The sequence below is a fragment of the Vulpes lagopus genome, chromosome 1 (genome assembly GCF_018345385.1).
Source record: "Vulpes lagopus strain Blue_001 chromosome 1, ASM1834538v1, whole genome shotgun sequence".
In the NCBI taxonomy this organism is placed as follows: Eukaryota; Metazoa; Chordata; class Mammalia; order Carnivora; family Canidae; genus Vulpes; species Vulpes lagopus.
In genome coordinates this window covers 127,753,701-127,775,850 of record NC_054824.1, presented here as the reverse complement: position 1 = coordinate 127,775,850, position 22,150 = coordinate 127,753,701, and the positions used below count along the sequence as shown (strand labels likewise).

Sequence of the window (22,150 nt, the reverse complement as noted above, 5' to 3'; positions counted from 1 at the left end):
AAATTACATAAAGAAATTCTAAAGCTTTTTAGCAAGTGGCCCTGGATGGAATAACTGCACCTCCTCCAGAGCAGCAGCTGTTTTGTGAATTTCCATCCATGGCTCATTGCCAGTGGATACTCTCATTCTCTACATGTTCATACCAACACATGTAATTTGTGAGGTAGTGTTCATTAGCAATAGATAAACAGATATTAATTCATTTTCCCCCTTGACCCTCCATTTTCAGGAATGTTTATAAAAACTAAAAAAGAATTTCACAGACATTTTGTGGATTATGATTCATTCCTTAATGGACTCATGATACTATATCTCAGCTTGATAATAGCTAGGTATGGGGAAAGGTTTAAAGTAAAATTTTTACTCATCTGTTTTCATTTCGTTCAATGGTCAGCCAATGATGATTTTGATAAGCAGAAAGAGAATCAAGGAAAAAAAATGCTTCCAATTTGCAGTACAGTGTGAAATAATGTCTTTATGGGTTTTGCTTGATTTGTTGTCTGAAAATCAATTATAATCAAAGGATTCACTTAAATATTTTTGGAGGCTGATGAATCATTTAAGTAGAATTGTGTAGCAGGGGGATTATAGTACAGTGGTTGAGGAAATGGACATAGTCAATAGGAAGTCATTGTTAGTAAGTCAAACAAAATTGGATTCATTTGGAGTTAGATGCCCCTCAGGCTGGTCCTTCAGTGCTATAAGACAGGGCCGTAAAAACACTGTTATCTTTTTACATTATCTCCAGATTCAGAATAATTTTCCTCAGTAAGAATGAACAATAGAAATATTTTAGGAATTGTTTTCTACAACTCCATAAAACCACCTGCAGAAACTTTCAGATCACTCTTGCTAAAGGCTTAGTGAAGAATCCCCTCTCTCTTTAGCAAAGGGTTGAAGTCAGTACTGATTGAAAAGGAAGAGAGAACTCATGCAGCACTGTTCTTATTTAAAGAAGGTCCCCCCCCCAAAAAAAGAAGGTCCCTTGCTATTTGAAATGCCAAATGTATTTTACACTGATACTGTTATACATGTGCTTCTTTAAAAAGCCACTGAATTATGAAGAAAACCATCAGGTGATTCTGGAAATTGGAGTAGGCAACGAAGCTCCATTTACCAGAGATGTCGCACTCAGAATGACAACCATGAATAGAGCCTTGGTGACAGTTCATGTGAGAGATCAGGATGAAGGACCTGAATGCAGCCCTGCAGCCCAGTACATACGGATTACAGAAAATGCAGCAGTGGGGTCAAAGATCAATGGCTATAAGGCGTATGACCCTGAAACTAAAAGTAGCAACCACTTAAGGTACGGAGAAGTCTGTAACCACATACAGATAATGTGTTTGTGATAGTTGAGATAGTAATTTATTTTTATACATTTTGTATCACTAAAGACTTTTCATTTTATATTAACAGGTACAAAAAATTGAATGATCCTAAAGGATGGATCACCATTGATGAGATATCAGGGTCGATCATAACTTCCAAAATCCTGGACCGGGAGGCCATGGCTCCCAGAAATGACTTATATAATATTACAGTCCTGGCAATAGACCAAGGTAAAAAGAAAAAAAAAAACATTTATTTTTAAGTTTTAATATGATATTTTAGAAAGTAATTGGAAAATAAACTGCATTTATTATTGTGCAGAATTTTTATGATAAGTATTTGGAATTGTTAGGAATTATTTTGGAGGCTACCTATTTCTCTTGATTGTCTAACAAGGTGAACTTTCACAGCAACAAGAAGCCATGTCATATTTATCTTTATATCCGCAGTATGGGGGAACGTCAAATGCCTATAGATGCCTGTGTTAGACGGCAAAGATGAAACTTAAGTTTGGGATCAGATGAAATGTTCTCACCAGGCTCTTCTACATCTCTTTATTCCACTTAAAATAGAATCTTTAAATAACTCAGCTGATTATTAGGGCAAAGTGGTCCTTTCCTTGAATTCTGTTCCTTAAAACAACCCAGGGGTTCTACTCAGGCTTCAAATTATTATTAGAATAATTCATGATTAGAATAATAATAATTAATTTGGGGCACTTAAAAAATCATTTTGTAGATGTGACTTAGACACACTGAATCAGAATCCTGGATTGGGGACTTGAGCATCATATATTTTGAAAATCTCCCTAAGTGTATATATCATACCCCTAAATACTCCCTAAATATGTATCAGGATTGGAATAACTCTTTGTAGCCTCTTTACTGCTCATTAACATCTGCACCAGAAGGAACTCCCCCAAAATACAGAGCTTGAAATTCACACATTGATTTTTATTATTTGATAATAATCCTGGCGTAAGGTTTATTGGGTTTATTGGCAGTTGTAGCTGATATTGTCCATGACGGTACTCATTTTAGATGATCTGCAGGTTTCACGTATCCTTCTACATTCTTACATCCTATTTTCTGTAATAATCAGCTTATTTAAGAAAACATATATCTTATGTAGAATGTAGTTAATTTTATTGGAAAACTGTAAGAGAATGCAAAAAACTATGCTAAGCTTTTTTTCCTTCTTTCATAGATGGTAAATCATGTACTGGAACACTTGCTGTTAGCATTGAAGATATGAATGATAATCCACCAGAAGTACTTCAAAGTTATGTAACAGTTTGCAAACCCAAGATGAAGTATACAGACATTTCAGCTGTTGATCCTGATGAACCTATCCATGGTGCTCCATTTTATTTCAGCTTGGCAAACACTTCTCCAGAAACGAACAAAATATGGACCCTCACCAAAGTTAATGGTATTTATTTATTTTTAAAGATTTCTTTCTTTCTTTCTTTCTTTCTTTCTTTCTTTCTTTCTTTCTTTCGAGAGAGAGAGAGAGAGCTGAGAGGGAGAGAGCACATGTGTGTGTAGGTGAGGGGAGGGTCAGAGGGAGAGAATCTTTAAGCAGATTCCCCACTGAGCACAGAGCCCTCACATAGAGCTGGATCTCACGACCCGTGAGATCATGACATGAGCTGAAACCAAGAGTCAGATACTTAACTGAGCCACCCAGGCACACTGAAGTATTTAATAAAAAGTAATGCTTTACATGCTCTAAAATAACTGAGAGTAGATTTTGTTGTTTAGTTGTAATAGTCTCATTAATATATTTTAGAAGCCTAACTCAGTCTTTTACAAATACTGTATGTGGTCTGTGTTATTTATTGCATAAAAAATGAAAAAAATTTTTATTAAGGCAAACTTCCATTTACAACAAAGACAAAGCTTTGTTAAAATATTGGGCAGCTTATCATTAAGATAAATTGTTTTTGGTGTATTATTATTTTTTTTAAGAGAAAGAGGATGGGGTAGGGGTAGAGGGAAGGAGAGAATCTTAAGCAGACTCCATGCCCAGTGTGTAGCCCAGCATGGAGATCAATGTGGGCCTCTCATGACCCTGAGATCATGAGCTGAGCTAAAATCCAGAGTCCAATGTAATTCACTGAGCCACCCAGGTTCCTCTGATGTATTTTTTTTATTTTTATTTTATTTTATTTTATTTTTGTTTATTTATGATAGTCACACACAGAGAGAGAGAGAGAGAGAGAGAGAGGCAGAGACATAGGCAGAGGGAGAAGCAGGCTCCATGCACCGGGAGCCTGACGTGGGATTCAATCCTGGGTCTCCAGGATCGCGCCCTGGGCCAAAGGCAGGCGCTAAACCACTGTGCCACCCAGGGATCCCCCCCTGATGTATTTTTAAAGTGACTCCAGTGAGGTGAGGGGAGAACAGAGATGGACAGTTTAAATTTTAGTATAAATTTTAGTTTATATTTTAGTATAAGCAAACTGGAAATGAGGAATCTGGCTGTATGAGACAAGGACTCAATAGTATTCTGGAAGGAAACATATTGGGGTATGGACAGGGGTGTAGCATTGGAGCAATCAGGACAGCCTCCTATGATAGTGGTTTCTGGGGGAATAGAATATTCTATATTTTAGCCACCATTCACTGCTGTTTTGTTACTGTATTATGCTCTTTCATGTAAGTGGAATTTTGTGTATGCTGACCCTTCTGCTCTGAATACTTTTCCCATTTCATAGTTCGATACTAATTCATGATACTTGGGGAGCACCTGCCATCTATCATGCATTGTTCTAACCCTGGGTATGTATGTAGAGATTAACAAGACAGACATGACTGCAGCTCGGTTGCTCACGTCAATGAAGCCCTTTTCAAAATAGGAGTAGCACCATGACCTTTTCTACCTTTATTATGGCTTCTTTCATGTTGTATTATCATCTGTTTACCTTTCTCCTCCAATATATGAGTTTCTCAGTATATTTGTGATTCTTCTGTGTATTTCCAGCACATAGCCTAGAGCTTAGTTGATACTAACTGCTTAGTAAGTGTTTGTTTAATCAATAATTGATTAGTATATTTGCACAAAGAAGGAAAATTCTAGAGGAATAAGTAAACTGGTGCTGTTAGAGTTCAGGTTTTAGCAGAACTGCTGAGAGATTGGGTGGGATAATGGGTGCAGTTTGGGGATGCAGGGCCTATCTATGACTGAAGAGACTGACTTATATTCAGTAGGTGACAGCAGGTGTGCACTGGGAGTGTGCCAGTAAGGGATGCTGTGCCCAGATTTGTGTCTTAACAAGGTGACACTGGTGACAGGATTGAGGAGGGCAAGAGTTGAATGGCAGGGTTATCAGAGGCTGCTGCACTTGTATGAACAAACAAGATGTGACCAGAGCTGAGCATGTCTTGAGGGAAGAGAGAAATTTGAAGGATTTTACCTTAACCACAATATGATCTGGGAGGGTTCCGTCTAAACCTTAGTAGTAATCCACATTCCTCCAGGGAGCTTTGCATTTGAAGTGCAGCCAAAAGTCTGAAGTTCTCATCAGTTGTAACAGTACATTTAAGAAAGGCTTAAAAGTTACAGATGACTTCCAGGATATGCATTGTGCTACTTTGTCATTTCACTTACTGCAAAACTCAGAAGGCTGTAATTGGCATTAAAAGTGGGCAGAGCTTTTGGTCAGTTGATAATCAAGTCATTAAAATAGGTATAAAGACTACTGGGGAAATATAGTTGATAAAAATGTTTTTTTATGATACAGATACATTTGTTTTTATGTAAACCTTATACCTAGCTTGGGTGACATTAATTAGCTTTCTGGTATTGAGATCACTTCTGTAGGGAAGGCAGAATAACAAAGGGCCTATTGTATTTTGAAAATTTACTTTATATGTAAAGATAATGGGGGGATCCCTGGATGGCTCAGCAGTTTAGCACCTGCCTTCAGCCCAGGGTGTGATCCTGGAGTCCCGGGATCGAGTCCCACGTCGGGCTTCCTGCATGGAGCTTGCTTCTCCCTCTGCCTGTGTTTCTGCCTCTCTGTGTGTGTGTCTCTCATGAATAAATAAATAAAATTGTTAAAAAAAAAAAGATAACGGACAGATACCAGAAAGTAAATAGATAAGAGAAGGTCAACTTAAGACATACTTTGTGCCTAACAATTGGCATTAATTCTTTATGAATACCAAAAACTGGTACTGTAGAAAAATGCTTGAAGTGCATGTCAGGGGCCAATCTAGCATCATTGGTTTACAGATAAGGGAAAAGTAAAGGAATGTTAAATATTACTGAAATGCTACTGGGTCACTCCGATGTCAAATTATGTCTTTAATCCTTTTGTGCAAAAAGTTACAATGGACAACACATACATGGTAGTGTTCTTGCTGAAAAGGTTGTAGGCAGTTGTCCATTTTTATTCATTTTCATGTGGCAGGTGGTTCCTTGAGAATAATATGTTTAGAAGCAAGTGTGGCAAAACAAATGGTAAGAGAGAAATACATGTCCATTAAAGATATAATTCTTTCATTTTCTTTCAGATACAGCTGCTCGTCTTTCATATTGGAAAAATGCTGAATTTCAGGAATATAGTGTTCCTATTACTGTAAAGGATAGAGAAGGTCAATCTACAACAAAAATCCTGACAGTTAATCTGTGTGATTGTACTCATCCAAGTCAATGTCGGGCAGCTCGAAGGAGTGCAGGAGTAATACTCGGAAAATGGGCGATCCTAGCAATACTGCTGGGTATAGCATTACTATTTTGTAAGTCCTTTTACTTACTGAAAGTTAAAATGGATCATAAATATGTGAGTGCAGGAAAAGTTCTTTAAAAAGTAATCTTGTAAAAAAAAAAAAAAAGTAATCTTGTCCAACTATCCATCAGGAGTGTCCTCTTTATAAATTGCTTTTGTGTTACCTGAGTTCTGATGGAATATTTTTGGGGAGTGGGAGAAGCTAGAGCCTTTTTGAGATATGATTTCATACTTGGACAGAGCTGTTTAAAATTCCTTAGACCGTACCAAATCTGTCAATAAATAGTTTTCATTTCTTGGTCCTGGTACTACCCCTATTAGGGCTAAATAAAACAATCAAAACTTTTGCAATATAAAAGTCCACTATGAGCCACTGTGACCTCTTCTCGCCATTCAGCCCAGGGCTTCTGGGAATCACCCAGATCACAGCAATATCCCATCTTGCGTGTATCTTGTCTGTTTTGAATTCTTTTAACCCTCTCCTTGCCAGTTGTGTAGTTCCCAATGGCACCATATTTTTCCCTCCATTTCCATCCACTCCTACAGTCTAGATGACCAATGGTTTCTTTGTTCTGTGATAGCCCTAGGGTTAAGAGCAAGACTCTGGAACCAAATTATCTGGATTTGTAACCCTGCTCTACCATTTGCAACCCATGCACCCTGGGACGAGTTACTTAATGGTGCTTCAGTTTCCTCAGCTATAAGAGGGAATAATTGGAGTAGCCTACGTTAGGGGGCAGCACTGAGCATTAATTGCTTTAACGCATGTGAAGAGCTTAGAATAGTACAGTGTTCAATATTTTTCTGCAAGTCAACAAAATAAATATGCCACTATATGCCAGAAACTGGCTAGGTGTTGGGAGTCATCAGAGAACAAAACAGACAAAACCAAATGCAAACAGTGTGCCTTGTGACAGTGAACTAATAAATAAATGAAATGCCGTGGAGGGAAAAATAGAGCAAAAGAATTAGGAGCTGTAGTGCTGTGGAGCACATGTGAGTGAGTATGAGGGATCAGTGCAAGTGACAGCAGCTGTCTGCGGATGGTTTGGTTAGGGCTAACTGACAAGGCTGTCTGACGATTTGGGGGAAGGGTGAAAGAGTCAGCCAAGTACAGTACTTGGGGGAAAGGTTTTCATTCAGAGGAGAAAATCAGCTCGAAGGCTCTTAGGTGAAAGGGAGGCTGGAGAAGTCAAGGCATGACAGGGATGCCAGTGTGGCTGGACTGGAGTGGATCAGGAGAGTGGGGTTGGACATGGAACCAGAAAGGTAACAAGGGACCACATAGAGGAGGCGGGGATTGGCACCCTTTTTCTGTCAAGCGCTAGTTAGTATATATTTTATATTTTGCAGACCCTGTGATTTCACTTGTAACCAATGAAATCTACCCTTCTAGTAGGAAAGTAGCCACAGAAAACATTTCAGTGATGGGCATGGCTGGGCTCCGGTAGAATGTTATGGAGGCTAAAATTTGAATGTCGTACTATTTTCACATGCACTGAACTTCTATTCTTTTGATTTTAAAAACCATAATTCATGAATGATACAAAAACATGTGGTGGGCTGGATTTGGGGCTGTAGTTTGGCCACCCTTGATAGAGGGGCTTGTAGGACATTGTGAGAACTATCGTTATTATTACTGCTAATTTAATTATCACATATTTAAACCTCCCACAGGTATGCTGAATTTTCTTTTTAGAAAGAAAATTTTGAATAGACAAAATACAGAGTAGTTTTAATGAAGATACTTGGAGATAAATCTGTTCTGGGGAGAAAAGTCTGTCATGTTTTCATATAGGCAAATCAGTGTTTTGGGAATCAGTAAATCTCTTTAAAGTCTCTGTCTTAAATAAATGTCATTGAATTTTTTGAAAATGTATGACTTACAATTGTAAATATTTTAAAATTATGGATTGAATTCAAACTCTTAAAAAGAGCTATAATAAAAATATACATATAATTCAGATTTGAAAGTCTAAGCTAAATCACAGCCTATTAATTTAGAAAGGCCAAGGTAATTCACAAGACCATGTTTACTGGCTTGGTTTTCCTCCTGTGTAGCTGAGGTAATAAAAAAATAAGAGATGATTATTTTGTTAAACTTTTTTTTCAATGCAGCTGTATTGCTAACTTTGGTATGTGGAGTTGTTGGTGCCAAAAAAAGAAAAGGTTTTCCTGAAGATTTAGCACAGCAAAACTTAATTATATCAAACACAGAAGCTCCTGGAGATGATAAGGTGGTAAGTAATTTTTTAAAATGAGTATTTATCTCTGAGTATCTCCCTTAATTTCTTGTACTGATTCTCATGAAGTTATTTTTTAATTTAGGAGTTAATATTTATATTTTTAGTTTGGTCAGATTTTATAGGCATAAGTATTTTATCTGTCAATATTCAAATATTTATGTAGGTGGCATTTATTGAACTTCTTAAATCAGATGCGTTGTTTTCATTCTTATTCTTCCACTCTCTAGTGTTATGATTTAAAACTTGCTCTTTGATGTGAAATTATTATAATACCAATTTTCTAGCTGTTCTCCACAATGTACATTTCCAGATATTATTTGTTTTTCTGACTCTTGACCACTGATAATAGGAAAAAAAAAACCTTACTAAAAGTTTTCAAGATCAACTAAGAAAATACCAAAGAGATACATATTTTTAATAAAAGTATGTGGGGGGAGGATAGATTACTTGGAAGATTATTGCCACTTTCTTTCCATATAGATTTCTTGAGACTGCTGAGGTGTTTTGTACTAGGCTTCTTGTCTGGGGAGATGTATATTTAAAAAGTTCTTACAAGGCATGTTCTTCCCTCAAAAAGATTTCAAAGTATTGATGAGAAATGGAATCTATTTTTATGGGAAAAATAAGTAGGAACATGCCAGTAAACCGTTAGCACCAATATGATAGAAAACTGTTGTCTTTCAAAGGTGCTTGTGATACTTAAGTGCATTCGTGTTGTCTGGATCAACTGGAAAGACTTGGTGAAAGCCTTGGTAACTTAAAGAATAGGAAGGGTTTGAAAGTAGAAAGATGGTGGGAATAGCTATAGAGGTGGAAAACAGCCTTAAGAATAAAAAAAAGGAGATGACAAAGTTTAGGGATTCTTCAACAAATAGTAAAGAAATTGATTTGAAATGGAAGAAATGCTGTTTTGCAGTAGAAGCTTGAAACTCGTTAGGCATTTGGAAGAGAGGAGTAGGAGATGGGGCTATTGTTAAGGACTTGGGATTTATTCTCTTGGTAAGGAAGAGCAGGCGATGGTTTTTCTGCACAGAAGTGGCATAATGGGAGCAGTGTGATGCTGAGTCAGTAGGATGATCAGTGAGAAGAGGAAGATATTAGGGATAGGAAAGAGAAAGGATTAGAATCTTTCAATAGTTGAAGCAGGAGGTAACTCTACAAGAATGGATAATGGTCACTGGAAAATTAAAATAAGGATAATAAATATTTTAAATGTGTAAATGATAAGGTTGTTAGCTTTTGAGTAACAAAATAAAAAATGAAGTCAAAGCAACAGAGGCCATAACCAAGGACAAGGACTTTATATTAAGCCTTTCAAGCCTTTTCTGTATCTCTGTGTTGGGATACCTTTCTTAAGGACTTTGCCTCTTTCACCTCCTCCCACCATCACATAAAATCATAGCCCACTATGCTTGACATGCCTCCATGTGGAACCTTGTAATTATTTCTCCATTCAGAAAATACATTGAGTCCCTTGATAGTCTTTAACTCCTAGTAAATTCTTATCTTATACCTGAGAAGGGAATGATGGAGATATTTGTAATACTTGTTCTTTGCCATTTGATACTAGAGCTGCTGGCATTAATTGGTAATTTCACCATAACATACTCAGACCTACCTTTGCCTGTTCTCTGTTAGGAACACTTTTCAAAATTCTCAGAATTATTAATTTATACTGCAGTTTGATTTAGGTATATTTTTACAAAATGTAACAGAATTTCATAGTGAATGTGTAAGCTCATTTTTGTACAGTGAGTACAGGTGATGACTTTAGTTCTGGACTTAAGTTGAAGTCAAAGGGGTTCAGAAGAGGTTAGGCGCTGGTTGAAAAGTCAGGACTGGAGAAGTTAAATCTGGAAATCATGGGTGTGGAAAAGGAGTATATGATACCCTGTGAGAATGCACATGGTGACAGGAAGGAACAGAAAATAGAATGTGAAACATGGCATTGTGGGCTAGGCCTTGGTTTTAGTTTAGTTTGAATTCTCCTGGTATTAGCTTGCATGATCTCTGAGCATGTATGTATAATGACAAAAACTATACCATCAAGGAGATTTGATAATCAGGATTATTTTTTTTTTTCTTTTGTTAATAGAATTTCACTGTAGGAGCAATCCAAGCAAAAAATATGGGGTAGCAGTGCCACCAAATGGCTACTTTCAGTTCTCTTCTCTGGTATAATTTTCTAAGGCAGTGAGACATTATGTATGACATCTATAGGGACATTTCAGATTCTGAAATATCCAAAACTCCAGATCATCTGAAATTGAAAATCTTCCAGTTTAGTTCGAGATTCTGCATATTAAATAGAAGAAAAGCAAATTGGTAAGAAGATGGCACAATGGAGCCTGATTTTAATGGACGTCTTGTCTGAAAGTAATAGTTTATAATTAGAATTGACATGCTTGAGGTTACCGCTCTAACTAGACTTCCCACCTACAGCCCAGAGTTCCATATAAGGTTCCGGCCTTCGTCGATGCTTAGCCAAGTCTTTTTATCTTCAAACATTCCCTTGACTCTGTTCTCCTCTAGTTCCCTTCTTATCTCTTTTTCTTTGAAACAGCTTTTTGAGAGATTATACTTGATTTGTCCATGGCATTACTTCCTGTTCATTCAGCACTTCTTGGAAATTCTTTTGACAGAGGTCACCAATGGCCACCTTTTTACTTGAATCTAATAGGTGGATTACTTTATTTGAACCAGTTCTTAAACTACTTTGATGTTTTCTCCTTACGCTAATCCTCTCTGCATGACTTCAGAGTTGTGCCTCTTGGGTTCCTCTGTTCTCTCAATAGCTATTTCAGATCAGTTCTGTCCTCTAATTCGCTTATCCACCCTTAAAACATGTTTTGTTTTGTTTTGTTTTGTTTTCCTTGTGGTTCTATTCTTTTTTTAAAATTTTTTTTTATTAGAGTTCAATTTGCCAACATACCGCATAACACCCAGTGTTCATCCTGCCAAGTGCCCCCCTCAGTGCCCATCACCCAGTTACCCCAACCCCCTGCCGACCTCCCCTTCTACTACCCCTTGTTCGTTTCCCAGAGTTAGGAGTCTCTCATGTTTTGTCACCCTTTCTGATATTTTCACTCATTTTCTCTCATTTCCCTTTATTCCCTTTCACTAATTTTTATATTCCCCAAATGAATGAGACCATATAATGTTTGTCCTTTTCTGATTGACTTACTTCATTCAGCATAATACCCTCCAGGTCCATCCACATCGAAGCAAATGGTGGGTATTTGTCGTTTCTAATGGCTGAGTAATATTCCATTGTATACATAGACCACAGCTTCTTTATCCATTCATCTTTCGATGGACTGGGGCTCCTTCCACAGTTTGGCTATTGTGGACATTGCTACTATAAACATCAGGGTGCAGGTGTCCCGGTGTTTCACTGCATCTGTATCTATCCCCAGCAGTGCAATTGCTGGGTCGTAGGGCAGATCTATTTTTAACTCTTTGAGGAACCTCCAGTTCACATTCCCACCAACAGTGTAAGAGGGTTCCCCTTTCTCCACATCCTCTCCAACATTTGTGATTTCCTGTCTTGTTAATTTTCCCCATTCTCACTGATGTGAAGTGGTATCTCATTGTGGTTTTGTTTGTGTTTCCCTGATGGCAAGTGATGCAGAGCATTTTCTCATGTGCATTTTGGCCATGTCTATGTCTTCCTCTGTGAGATTTCTGTTCATGTCTTTTGCCCATTTCATGATTGTAGTTCTATTCTTAGCCTTCTTTTTGTTTAGTCTACCATTTTCTCTGGGAGTTATAATTTCTTCCCATGGCTTCAACTACCTCCTAAATGGTGATGACTTCCGGTATTATAGCTCCAGCTCAGCTCCCCCACCCGAACTCCAGGCTCACATATTCATCATTACTGATTCATCAATTCATATCCATGTACTTATTTTGGGCATCCATAGGTTTCTCAAATTTCTTAAAGTAATTATGTTTAAAACTGAATTGTTCACCCTCCTCTCACCCATGAGTGCATCCTTCATCACTACATGGTATAGTGATTTATACCATCTGTCTAGTTGCACAAGCAAGCAGAGCACTCAGTAATAATTCCTGACTCTTCCCTTTGCTGTTTCACCCATCTCACCACCAGTAAACTTTGTATGGGATCCAACTACTTTGAATCATCATTGCTTCTACTTTGGCTTGGTCCTTATCATGTTTCACCTAGTGAAACCTCTCTGGTATCCATGATATTCAACTTGTCTTCTTATTAGTCTTTTACATTATTGCCCAGAATTATTGTAAAAAATATGTCCCTTACCTGTTATTAAAATCCTTCTTTGAGTCCCCATGATCTTCAGGATAGTCTAAATTTTTGCATGGCATATGGATCTTTATGTTCTCTGGCCTTTTGTGACCTCTCCACTTTCTCTCTCACTGTGAACTCTATGTGGTAGCCATTCTCAACAGGTTGAAAGTTGAAGGCCCCCAAAGTACTCCATTGCCTTTACGTGTAGGCCTTCCTGCAGATAGTGCTTTCTTTTTCCCATTTCTCAAGTAGGAGTCCAGAAGTCCCTCAGTGTAGTATTTTCTAGTCTTCTCCACTTATTCTCTCTGGGCTTGGATTTTTTTTTAAAGGTTTTATTTATTTATTCATGAGATACCAGAGAGAGAGAGGCAGAGACACAGGCAGAGGGAGAACCAGGCTCCATGCAGGGAGCCCAATGTGGGACTCAATCCCGGGTCTCCAGGATCACACCCTGAGCTGAAGGTAGCACTAAACTGCTGAGCCACCTGGGCTTCCCAGGGCTTGGATTTTAAGGCTCTTCTTCTGTGTTCCTATAGCACTCTGTGTTTGTATGTGTGTGTGTGTGTGTGTGTGTGTGTGTGTGTGTGTGTGTATTTAAAGTAATTATCTGTTTTTCTGCCTCATTGGAAGAAGAACTTCTTGGAGCCACTGAGGTATCATGTCCATCTTTGCATCCTACACTGGGCACATAATTAGAAAACAAAAATGTCTGTTAATGAATGGATGAATCAATAAAAGGCTAAATAAACATCCTCTCTCCCTTGTCTTCTTATAATTTTATTTGGAATCCGTTTCCTCAATACAAATGGTCTTATTTTATTTCATTTCAGTGTTCTGCCAATGGGTTTATGACCCAGACAGTCAACAACTCTGGCCAAGGCTTTTGCGGTACTATGGGATCAGGAGTGAAAAATGGAGGTCAGGAGACCATTGAAATGGTGAAAGGTGGACACCAGACACTGGAATCTTGCCGGGGAACCGGGCATCATCACACCCTGGATTCCTGCAGAGGAGGACCCACAGAGGTGGACAACTGCAGATACACCTACTCCGAGTGGCATAGTTTCACTCAGCCCCGTCTTGGTGAAGTGAGTTTTCCTGAATGTTTTGCATCTGCAATTTAAATGAACAATAGGAAATTGAAGTTGACATAAGAGTTTCCACAGATGTTTTTGCATATTTTTCAATGTATCCTTTCTCTTCCACTCTCTGGTCATTCCCTGCATGGCCCCCACCAACTGTGCTTCGATGTTGTCACATTGTTTAACATAAGAGAGATCTAATCCCATCTGTCCCGTTTCTTTTAATTTCTAAAATCTCATGAGAATTGGAAATTTCTAATATCACCACTAAAGTTGCATGCTGTTTATAGATGTTGTTTACCTCCTGAACTATTTTAATATAGAGAAATGTGAAAAAAAATCTCATTCCCTCTAATCACAAAACTCCCCCAATCAAATCTGCATTTCTCTCTGAAAACAAAACGTCCGTACACAATTCTAGGGGGTATGTTAAGTAATATGAGTTATAGGAACTATACTTAATGTAAAAAGCACTATTCAAATATAAAGTGTTTTTATTCAGGGGAAAACAAGGATATAAAAGAAAAGAGGGATTAAATCATGGATTTTGTCCTGGCAACACATCAAAATCCCCTGGGAAGCTTTTAAATGCTCCACCTTGAAAGATTTGCATTTAATTGGTTTGGCTTTTTATTATTATTATTATTATTATTATTATTATTATTTTTAAAGCTCCTCAGGTGATGCACATGTACCACCTGGGTAGAGAAAGCACTGGATTAAATATTCTATCTGGGACTAAGTTTTCTTTTTATCAGAGTGTACTGATACTATTGTAACACCTACAGTGGACCAGAACCCTTAATCCTTTAATGGACTGCAGATAGCATCATTCTGTGCTGCAGCTGTGGCTTTATCACATGTCCATAGCATTTTTTTCCCCATCAAATTCAAGTGTTCATCTCTTTTCTAAAAGTTTCTATTCAATATTCATGTAAGGTCAGGTTGGGAAATAGTGGAGCCTAAGAAGTGCTCTTAAGGGTGTCTTTTAATGTGCACAGCAGGTAATGGGATATGAGGCTGGAATGGTTGTGAAGAAAGGCACTTGGTAACATAAGCCAAAGAAAGAAAAACTGTAGTTAGGGAGGGAGTGAGGAGGAAGGAGCCGAAGGAGTTTGATAGGTTGGCAGAGAGGTGGGTAGCAGCCAGTGAGGATGGCTGTAGCTGAATGCTTGTCCACTCCATTCCCAAGGCCTGGTTTTTGCAACGTGAGTGATGTTGATTCTTTGTAATTTCACTGAAATGCTTTGTGCATCTCTCTACTTTTGTCACGTTTGGGCTGTCTTGGAAACTTGATTCTGAAGCCAATGTGGTAATTCTTGCCTACTTTATTAATTGCACGTTTATTGAATATTTACTATGTGCTGGGCAAAATAAGAGTATTCTATTTCATCCGTATTGTGAGATAGTCACTGTGTATATTCCTGTTTTATTTTTTTATTTTTTTTTTTTTTATATTCCTGTTTTAGACATAAGGAGAGTTAGAAGTAAGACTTCAAGATGTGTAGTAACTTGCCCAAAGTCATATACATAGTGATTAAGCAGAGATATGACTCAGAGTCAGGACTGTTCAAATATCCAGAATCAAATTCTTAACTGCCTGCCATGCATACTGTCACCATTTTGTGGGTTAGCCTCACCTCTCGGTACAAAATTTAGATTAAGCATTTAATGGTAATTTAAATGTACTTAAATATAACATTTGTATATATGTAATTTTTAAAATTTATATTGATTACTAGAAATGTAAAATATACTGACTTTCTGGTACGGTTGTGATATCAACCAATCATGTGCATTTTTTGTATGTAGGACTCCATTAGAGGACACACTGGTTAGAAATTAAACATAAAAGGTAAATAAAAAAATAAATTTTATGTTCATATGTTTAAGAGTGTTTAAAACAATAATAGAATCCTTTTTTTTTTATTTTATAGAAATTGCATCTGTGTAACCAGAATGAAGACCACGTGCCATCTCAAGATTATGTCCTTACATATAACTATGAAGGAAGAGGATCTCCAGCTGGTTCTGTGGGTTGCTGCAGTGAAAAACAGGAAGAAGATGGCCTTGACTTTTTAAATAATTTGGGAGCCAAATTTACTACATTAGCAGAGACATGCACAAAGAGATAATGTTAAAGTGCTACAATTAGACCTGTATTTGCCAAACATTCTGGAGGTTTCCAAAAGCAAAGGGATATTGTAAAGTTCAATTTCAATTTCTAATATATATAAAGATACATATAGATATATTTCTAATATATCTATACATTAGAAAAAAGTATATAACTTTCTAAATTTTGGATTGTACTATTTACCAAGTTGTATTTTTATAGCAATTTGTTGCTAATGTTTTCCAAGGAATTTGAAATGTTAAAATGTCTCTTGTCTTCTTTACTGCCAAGTAAATAGACAGCTAGCAGATCTCATGCTGTAGCATTTGAATTAAGGTCTATAAAGGACCTGCCATTCTTCATAGACACTTTACCAATAAATGTGTTAGGTTAATATTAGTCCAATGATAGCTAAGCTGTACTTGATTGAATATAGAATAGCTATGTGGGCTAGAAATTCTGTTCTTTTTCCAGATTTAGATTTAAGTCGAATAGGATTATATCAAACATTTTGTTAAATTATGTCACATTTTTTAGCTCTTTAAAGAATCAGTACCACCAAGTTGGTAGTTCCAGAGAGTACTAGAATTTCATTTTCCTTCTGGCTAGCAACTAGATCATGAAGAGCAGGTCTATCTACTTGACTGCCCCAATAAGGTCTTAAAAAATATGATGTTAGACTACACTGTAATCATATTTTTAATGAAAAATACCAAAGACCTATTGAGATTGTAATCACAAGTCTTAACATCTTTTTCCCTGAGATTCAGGACTACTATTGGTAATGTGCAGTGATGAACATTATGCTGAGAAAAAGTTGTTTTTCTTCTTTTTAATATCATACTTTCATGTTTTTATTTGCAAGTTTAGCACATCTGGCTTTTTATTTTCTCTCAATAGTAGTTATTTGCAATTAGAATATGTTCTCCTTAGATGGAGTATGCCGCGCCACACATTCTGAAGAAACAGACCTTGTCATAGTTATGCGTAGCAGTGAGGGCTGAGTGTGCATTTCCTTTCACTATCATTTTCACATAAATTGCTCCTTATTAAAGCAGATAAATATTTTAAAATGCTATAAACAATCTAAAGAACCCCTCGGATCATTTTAATATCTTTCAAACTGTTGCTTAAAATTTTGTGCTGCTCAGATTTGTTCATGTGATAGAGCCCCTGCAAAGGACTTGCAAAAAAACCCTAAAGAGAGGGTGTTTAAACTTAAAATAATTAACACCTAATCTTATGCAGAATCTCATATCACATTGTTGTATACTCACTTCATGCGTTAGTTTAAAAAATAGAGAAGAAATATTATGTATCACCAATTGAAGAAAATTTTGGAAGAGAAACAAAGCTAAATTAACTTAAAAATTTTGCAGCTGTGACGAATTGTGACATTGCCACTACATGGGCTAACTCACACAGTGAGCCTCACAGTCAAATAAAGAATGGGGGACAATGTTCAATATGAATATAGGCTTACCTGACTTTTTCTTTCTCTTTCTATATATATATATACATATATATATATATATAGAGAGAGAGAGAGAGAGAGACAGTGGTATCCCCTGCTTTTCAAAAGTTTGTGTTTCACAAAGACCTACATTAGCAACTGTTTTTGCTAACCTGATGATACCTGAAGAAGATTTACACTTATATGAATAAAGGCAAAAAGTGAAAATAGCATTTAGGGATTGTCTTGCAGTGAGCCTTAGGGAGGCAGCGTGCACCCGGAGCAGAGAGCCGCCTTGCCAAGCGCCTTCCCCAGGAACTGTACTGTTTCTCAGCATCCATTGCCAGGGCTTTGAATGACGTCTGCAAGCATCTGTGCTTGATCTCCATTTATTTTGTGCATCCCTTAGTAAAATGTGTCCTAAGGTATCAGAAAAGTCGAAGAATGGTTAATTTTTGGATCTGACAACACTAAAAAGATTTCCATATAAATGAATGGTGATTGCTTCTTTGCTCTCTGCCATTTTGGCTTAGAAAGTTTTCACAGAAATGCTATAAGGGTAAACACACACACACACATGCACACAAATAAATAAATATATATTTATATAAAACTATTAGTGCAACGTTTAAAATAAAATGAAAACCAAAGGGGAATCTGATAAAATAAGGTAGATGTGTCCTACAGTAGGAATCCAGGATTTTAAGAGAGCCTCTTAGCCTTTGGTCTGTGCTGCAGAGCTGAGCATATCAGAAGATAGTTCATGTACATTTGCATAATTTCTTTAAAATCGTATACAGCTAATTAACCTTCTCTGGTTTCAGTGGAAAGGAAGGAGGCAAGTAGGTGGAACAGTAGCTTTGCTTTGCAGTTTGGTTCTGCATGCACAAACTGGCAAAAGCTGTTAGAGCTAGGGCTGCCTGACTTCCAGTGGCAAAGTTCCAGAGATGCAGTGCTTTTCTTGGAGCTAATACTGAAAGCTTTTTAAAACCCAATTCTGGAAAAAGGATTCTATCACCATTTTCTTTTTCTCTCTTATCTACCAACATTTTAAAAATTCAGAGCCAAATAGCCATATTCCGCTGGTCAGATTTCAGGGGATAAAGGGAACAGGGTGAGAGCAAAAATCTTACTAAAGGGACTGAGAGGGGCATGACCATCCTAAGACTCCTTGCCATTTGCTGTGTTCTAATTTGAGCCTGGAAATTGTAAAATGCCATTTCCCCACTCACTTCCCTGTTTTAAACTGGCATAGTGAATCAAAGACATCTAGCCCTCCCATCAGTCCCCTTTCTTTAACCTCTCTCCCAGTGTTGCCAGTAACACTTAGGTGGCAAATGATCCAGGCTGTCAATCACCCTATAGTTTGACTTAATTTTTATGCGATTTCTTTCTTACAAGGATTTTTCAAGTTAATAGAAGAAACAGGCATTTTGAATACAGGAAAGAAAAAACTTAGTCATCATTTGAGAACACAGGGAGCTTGGGGAGAGTGCAAGCCCAAGTAGGATATTTGGACAGTCAGCAACATGAAAACCCAGGCCTTGAAGGGCAAGTAGAGAGCCAACAAAGGGACACTGGTAGTAAAGACAACACTGCTACTTAAGTTTTCTTAGGCCAGTCCCTCCCTTTTGCTTCTTTTCTCAGGCCAAAGGCAGCTCCCATTTGAATTTAGGGGAATATCACCAACCCTTTCTCCATACCTCACCTTATTTGGAGTGTGGAATCAAGGGAAGGGCTTGCATGACTGCGTGATGCATCTGCAGGCATTTACAGGATGGGCCCGAACTGGCTGTGCAGAACAATCAAGGCATTCATGGGGAATACTTTCTTCCTTATGCAGTCCTCTGGGCACTGAGATAGAAGGTGTTCAGTTAAGTGTGTATCTAAATTGTTTACCTGATGCCACATTTCCTGTTTTCTAATTTTCCCCCTGAAATCTAGATTTTCAGACCTAGGCTTTTAAAAGGGTGCTTTTCCTTTTAAAGTCTTATGTTTAATGTAAACATTTTTAACATGTGGTATTCTTTCCTTTTATGTGTAAGGGGGAAATTATGTTATTTCAGTGTGAAAATAGCTTTCATTTTTTCCAGTGAATATTCTTGAATTTTTAATGTAAATGTACAGGTTGTTTTTTCATATTTTTATAAGGAAGCAGTTAAATGTCTAAAATGCAGTGAGGTTTGGTTTGCAGCATTTTTAATAGAACTTTAAGTGTGCTATTAAGAGAAGTTACTTTGCTTTTAAAGAAACCTGGCAGGTTAAAATAAGTAAAAAGGGGATGTGTAAAGTAATAGATGCAGACACAGGATGTAATAAAACTGTTAACTCCATATCTTGTCTTTGCTATCTTTAATGATTAAATGATTCCAAGATGAACTGTTATAAAATTGTGCTTAAGACTGGCAGGAAAATAGATCCTTGATAATGTCTTCCTTATATTCCTGGGGAATATTTTAGAGAATGAATCATTACCAAGTTGTCAACATTATCTATATATTAAACTATGTGTGGGGGGATATCACTATTTGGGGCACAGCTTTCCAAATTATATCAAAAATCTGTATCTCTCTCTCTGTCTGATTTTTATTGGGTAAAGAAGTATTGGAAGGTAGTTGCAATTGTAGAGTGTTCCAGAAATAAAATGCTGTCATAGCATTCTTACTTGGAGCAGCATATTCAAGGGGAAACATTAGGAGTTAACAACAACAACAAAAAAAAAGGGCAAGAGGTATTCCAGTCTTTGTTCTGTCACTTACAGAATATATGACCTTTTAACTGTGTTCACAACCAAATTATGGTGCTGTGTATTTCACAGTGAATCTTTTCCCTGGGTGTGTGAGTGCTTTCCCACAAAGGTAAGGCTGCTGACCCATTTCAAAATAGACGTGTATCAAAAGCTTTACATTGTAATGTAACTTGAACAACAATCTCAATTTCAGGAACTTTTATTGTGATTATTGTTTTTATGTCTAAATATTTGTTTTAGAAATGTTTATTGAAATTTTGTTTCTGATATCAAACAATTCAGAAAATTCCAAGCATCCAGGAGAATTGACTTGATTAAATATTGGCTCATAGCGGTTGAGAAGGGAAACGGTCTAGTCTAGAGTCAGACTGTTTGCGTTTGAATCCTGGCTCGGCCACTTACTATCTGTGTGACTTTAGAAAGGCTACTTATTACCGTTCTTAGTCTGAATCTTTCCATCTTTAAAATTAAATAACAGTACCAATCTCAAGGGATTGTTGGCATGATTAAGTGAGTTACTATATTTATAGCACATAGAATACTGCCTATACATAGTAAAAGATATGTTTCAGGTATATAGGCAATAAAATCATGTAGTTGAATATACTGTAACACCAATCTGTCTTTAGGGAAGAGTTTATGCATATATATATATATATATATATATATATATATATATATATATAAGATCTGAACAGATTCTTTTCAGATAATGGATTATGGTAGATTTGTATTTTGTATTCATTTTCTATGATGAGCAGTGATAACATTTTAAAAATTTTTTAAGGGTTAATCCTGGCTCCAGACAACTTCTTTATGGCTCTTGTATTAGGATTAAGGTTGGCTGCATGGACAGAAAACAAGATGGCCAGTGACTTAAATGAATAGGATCCAGATTAAGTTTGCAGGTCTCACTATTCCGATTGCTTATTTTGATGCCATCAATTTGAGCCTCAGGATTTTTGTTTCCTCTTTCCTGCTGTTTTCCCTTCAATTATGGTAAAGTTCACATAGCATAAAATTCACCTGCTCAAGCCATTTTAACAATTCGATTTTTAAGTAATCTCTACCCAACGTGGGGCTCAAATATACAACCCTGAGATCAAGAGTCGCATTGCTGCAGGGGCCCAGCCAGCCAGGTGCCTCTACTTAAACCATTTGAAAGTGTACAGTTCAGTGACATTCATTCGGAACGCTGTGCAAGCAGAACGTTTTTATCCTTCAGTTTCCAAGAAGCAAACCTTTTAAGCTGCCTTTCCCCTTTCCCCACTCCCTTTGCTCTTGGCAACCACTAATCAGCAGGCAGGAGAATGGTGGTTGCCAGGGGCTGGGTGGGGGGACCGGGGAGTCACTGTTCCACATGGATAGTTTGTCATGTACGATGAGGACGCGACGCCGTGCTTATGGTTAACACCGTCCTGGGTGCGCCAACCTTGGTTGAGGGCAGGTCTCAGGTTAAGTGTGTTTCACCACAATGGAAAATAACACCAATAAAAGGAAAATAGTTCCCTTCAAGATAAACTGGTTTTGCAGTGTTCTTTGGGCGTTGCCAGAAGTCCTCGAGGTGGGAGGCGCTGGGTGCCCTTGCCTGCACCTCCCCAGCTCCCAGTGCCTTGCTTCCTTCGCGTGGAGGAGCGTGGAGGACGCGCCCTTAAGCTGTGCTTGAGCGTGAGCAGGTAGAGACACTGGGGCTGCACAAACATGTGGCCAGTGCCAGGCTCTGGCACTGCTGTTGTCCATGTGACTCCAAGAGCAGAAGGATCTTTGGAAGCCAGTTTTGAAAAAAGCCCAACATTGGCAGAAAACCTGCAGCCTATCTCGTCCACAATCGTTCTCTGTCTCCTGTGTACTGTGCAAGCACAGTGGGAGGTTAATCTGCACTGTGATCATTTTGAGCCAGTAGTTCACATCCCTGGAAGCGAACAGATACAATATGATGCCCGCAGACACCTGAATAAATTACTAAACTGTTAAATTCCCACATAATTTGTATTGGGTTCCTTGTTTTCTTTTCAATGTACATTAAGGGAAATATATGCTGCGTGATGTTAGTGTATTTACATTTCATTTATTAAAAGATCGATTTACATTTGAACTTTAATAGATTCACTTCCTGTGTAGAAGTAAACCTGAATCTGTGGAGTTAAAGTGCATACTGGTTATAGAG

General features: G+C 37.5%; 1 protein-coding gene across 3 annotated transcripts in view; it reads left to right on the top strand.

Moving 5' to 3' along the window:
- DSC3 (desmocollin 3) overlaps positions 1-19,567 on the top strand; it is a 53,696-nt gene extending 34,129 nt beyond the window's left edge. For 2 of the 3 annotated variants that reach the window (XM_041724272.1, XM_041724292.1), the window contains 7 exons: positions 1,050-1,309; positions 1,420-1,562; positions 2,539-2,763; positions 5,853-6,077; positions 8,186-8,307; positions 13,414-13,671; positions 15,603-19,567. In XM_041724272.1, the coding sequence (XP_041580206.1) occupies positions 1,050-1,309; positions 1,420-1,562; positions 2,539-2,763; positions 5,853-6,077; positions 8,186-8,307; positions 13,414-13,671; positions 15,603-15,800 (1,431 nt within the window). In that variant the 3' untranslated portion in view covers positions 15,801-19,567. Of the gene's footprint in view, positions 1-1,049; positions 1,310-1,419; positions 1,563-2,538; positions 2,764-5,852; positions 6,078-8,185; positions 8,308-13,413; positions 13,672-15,477; positions 15,521-15,602 lie in introns of all 3 variants that reach the window. The other variant, XM_041724282.1, reaches the window with a different exon arrangement.
- The last annotated feature ends 2,583 nt before the right edge of the window (positions 19,568-22,150 follow it).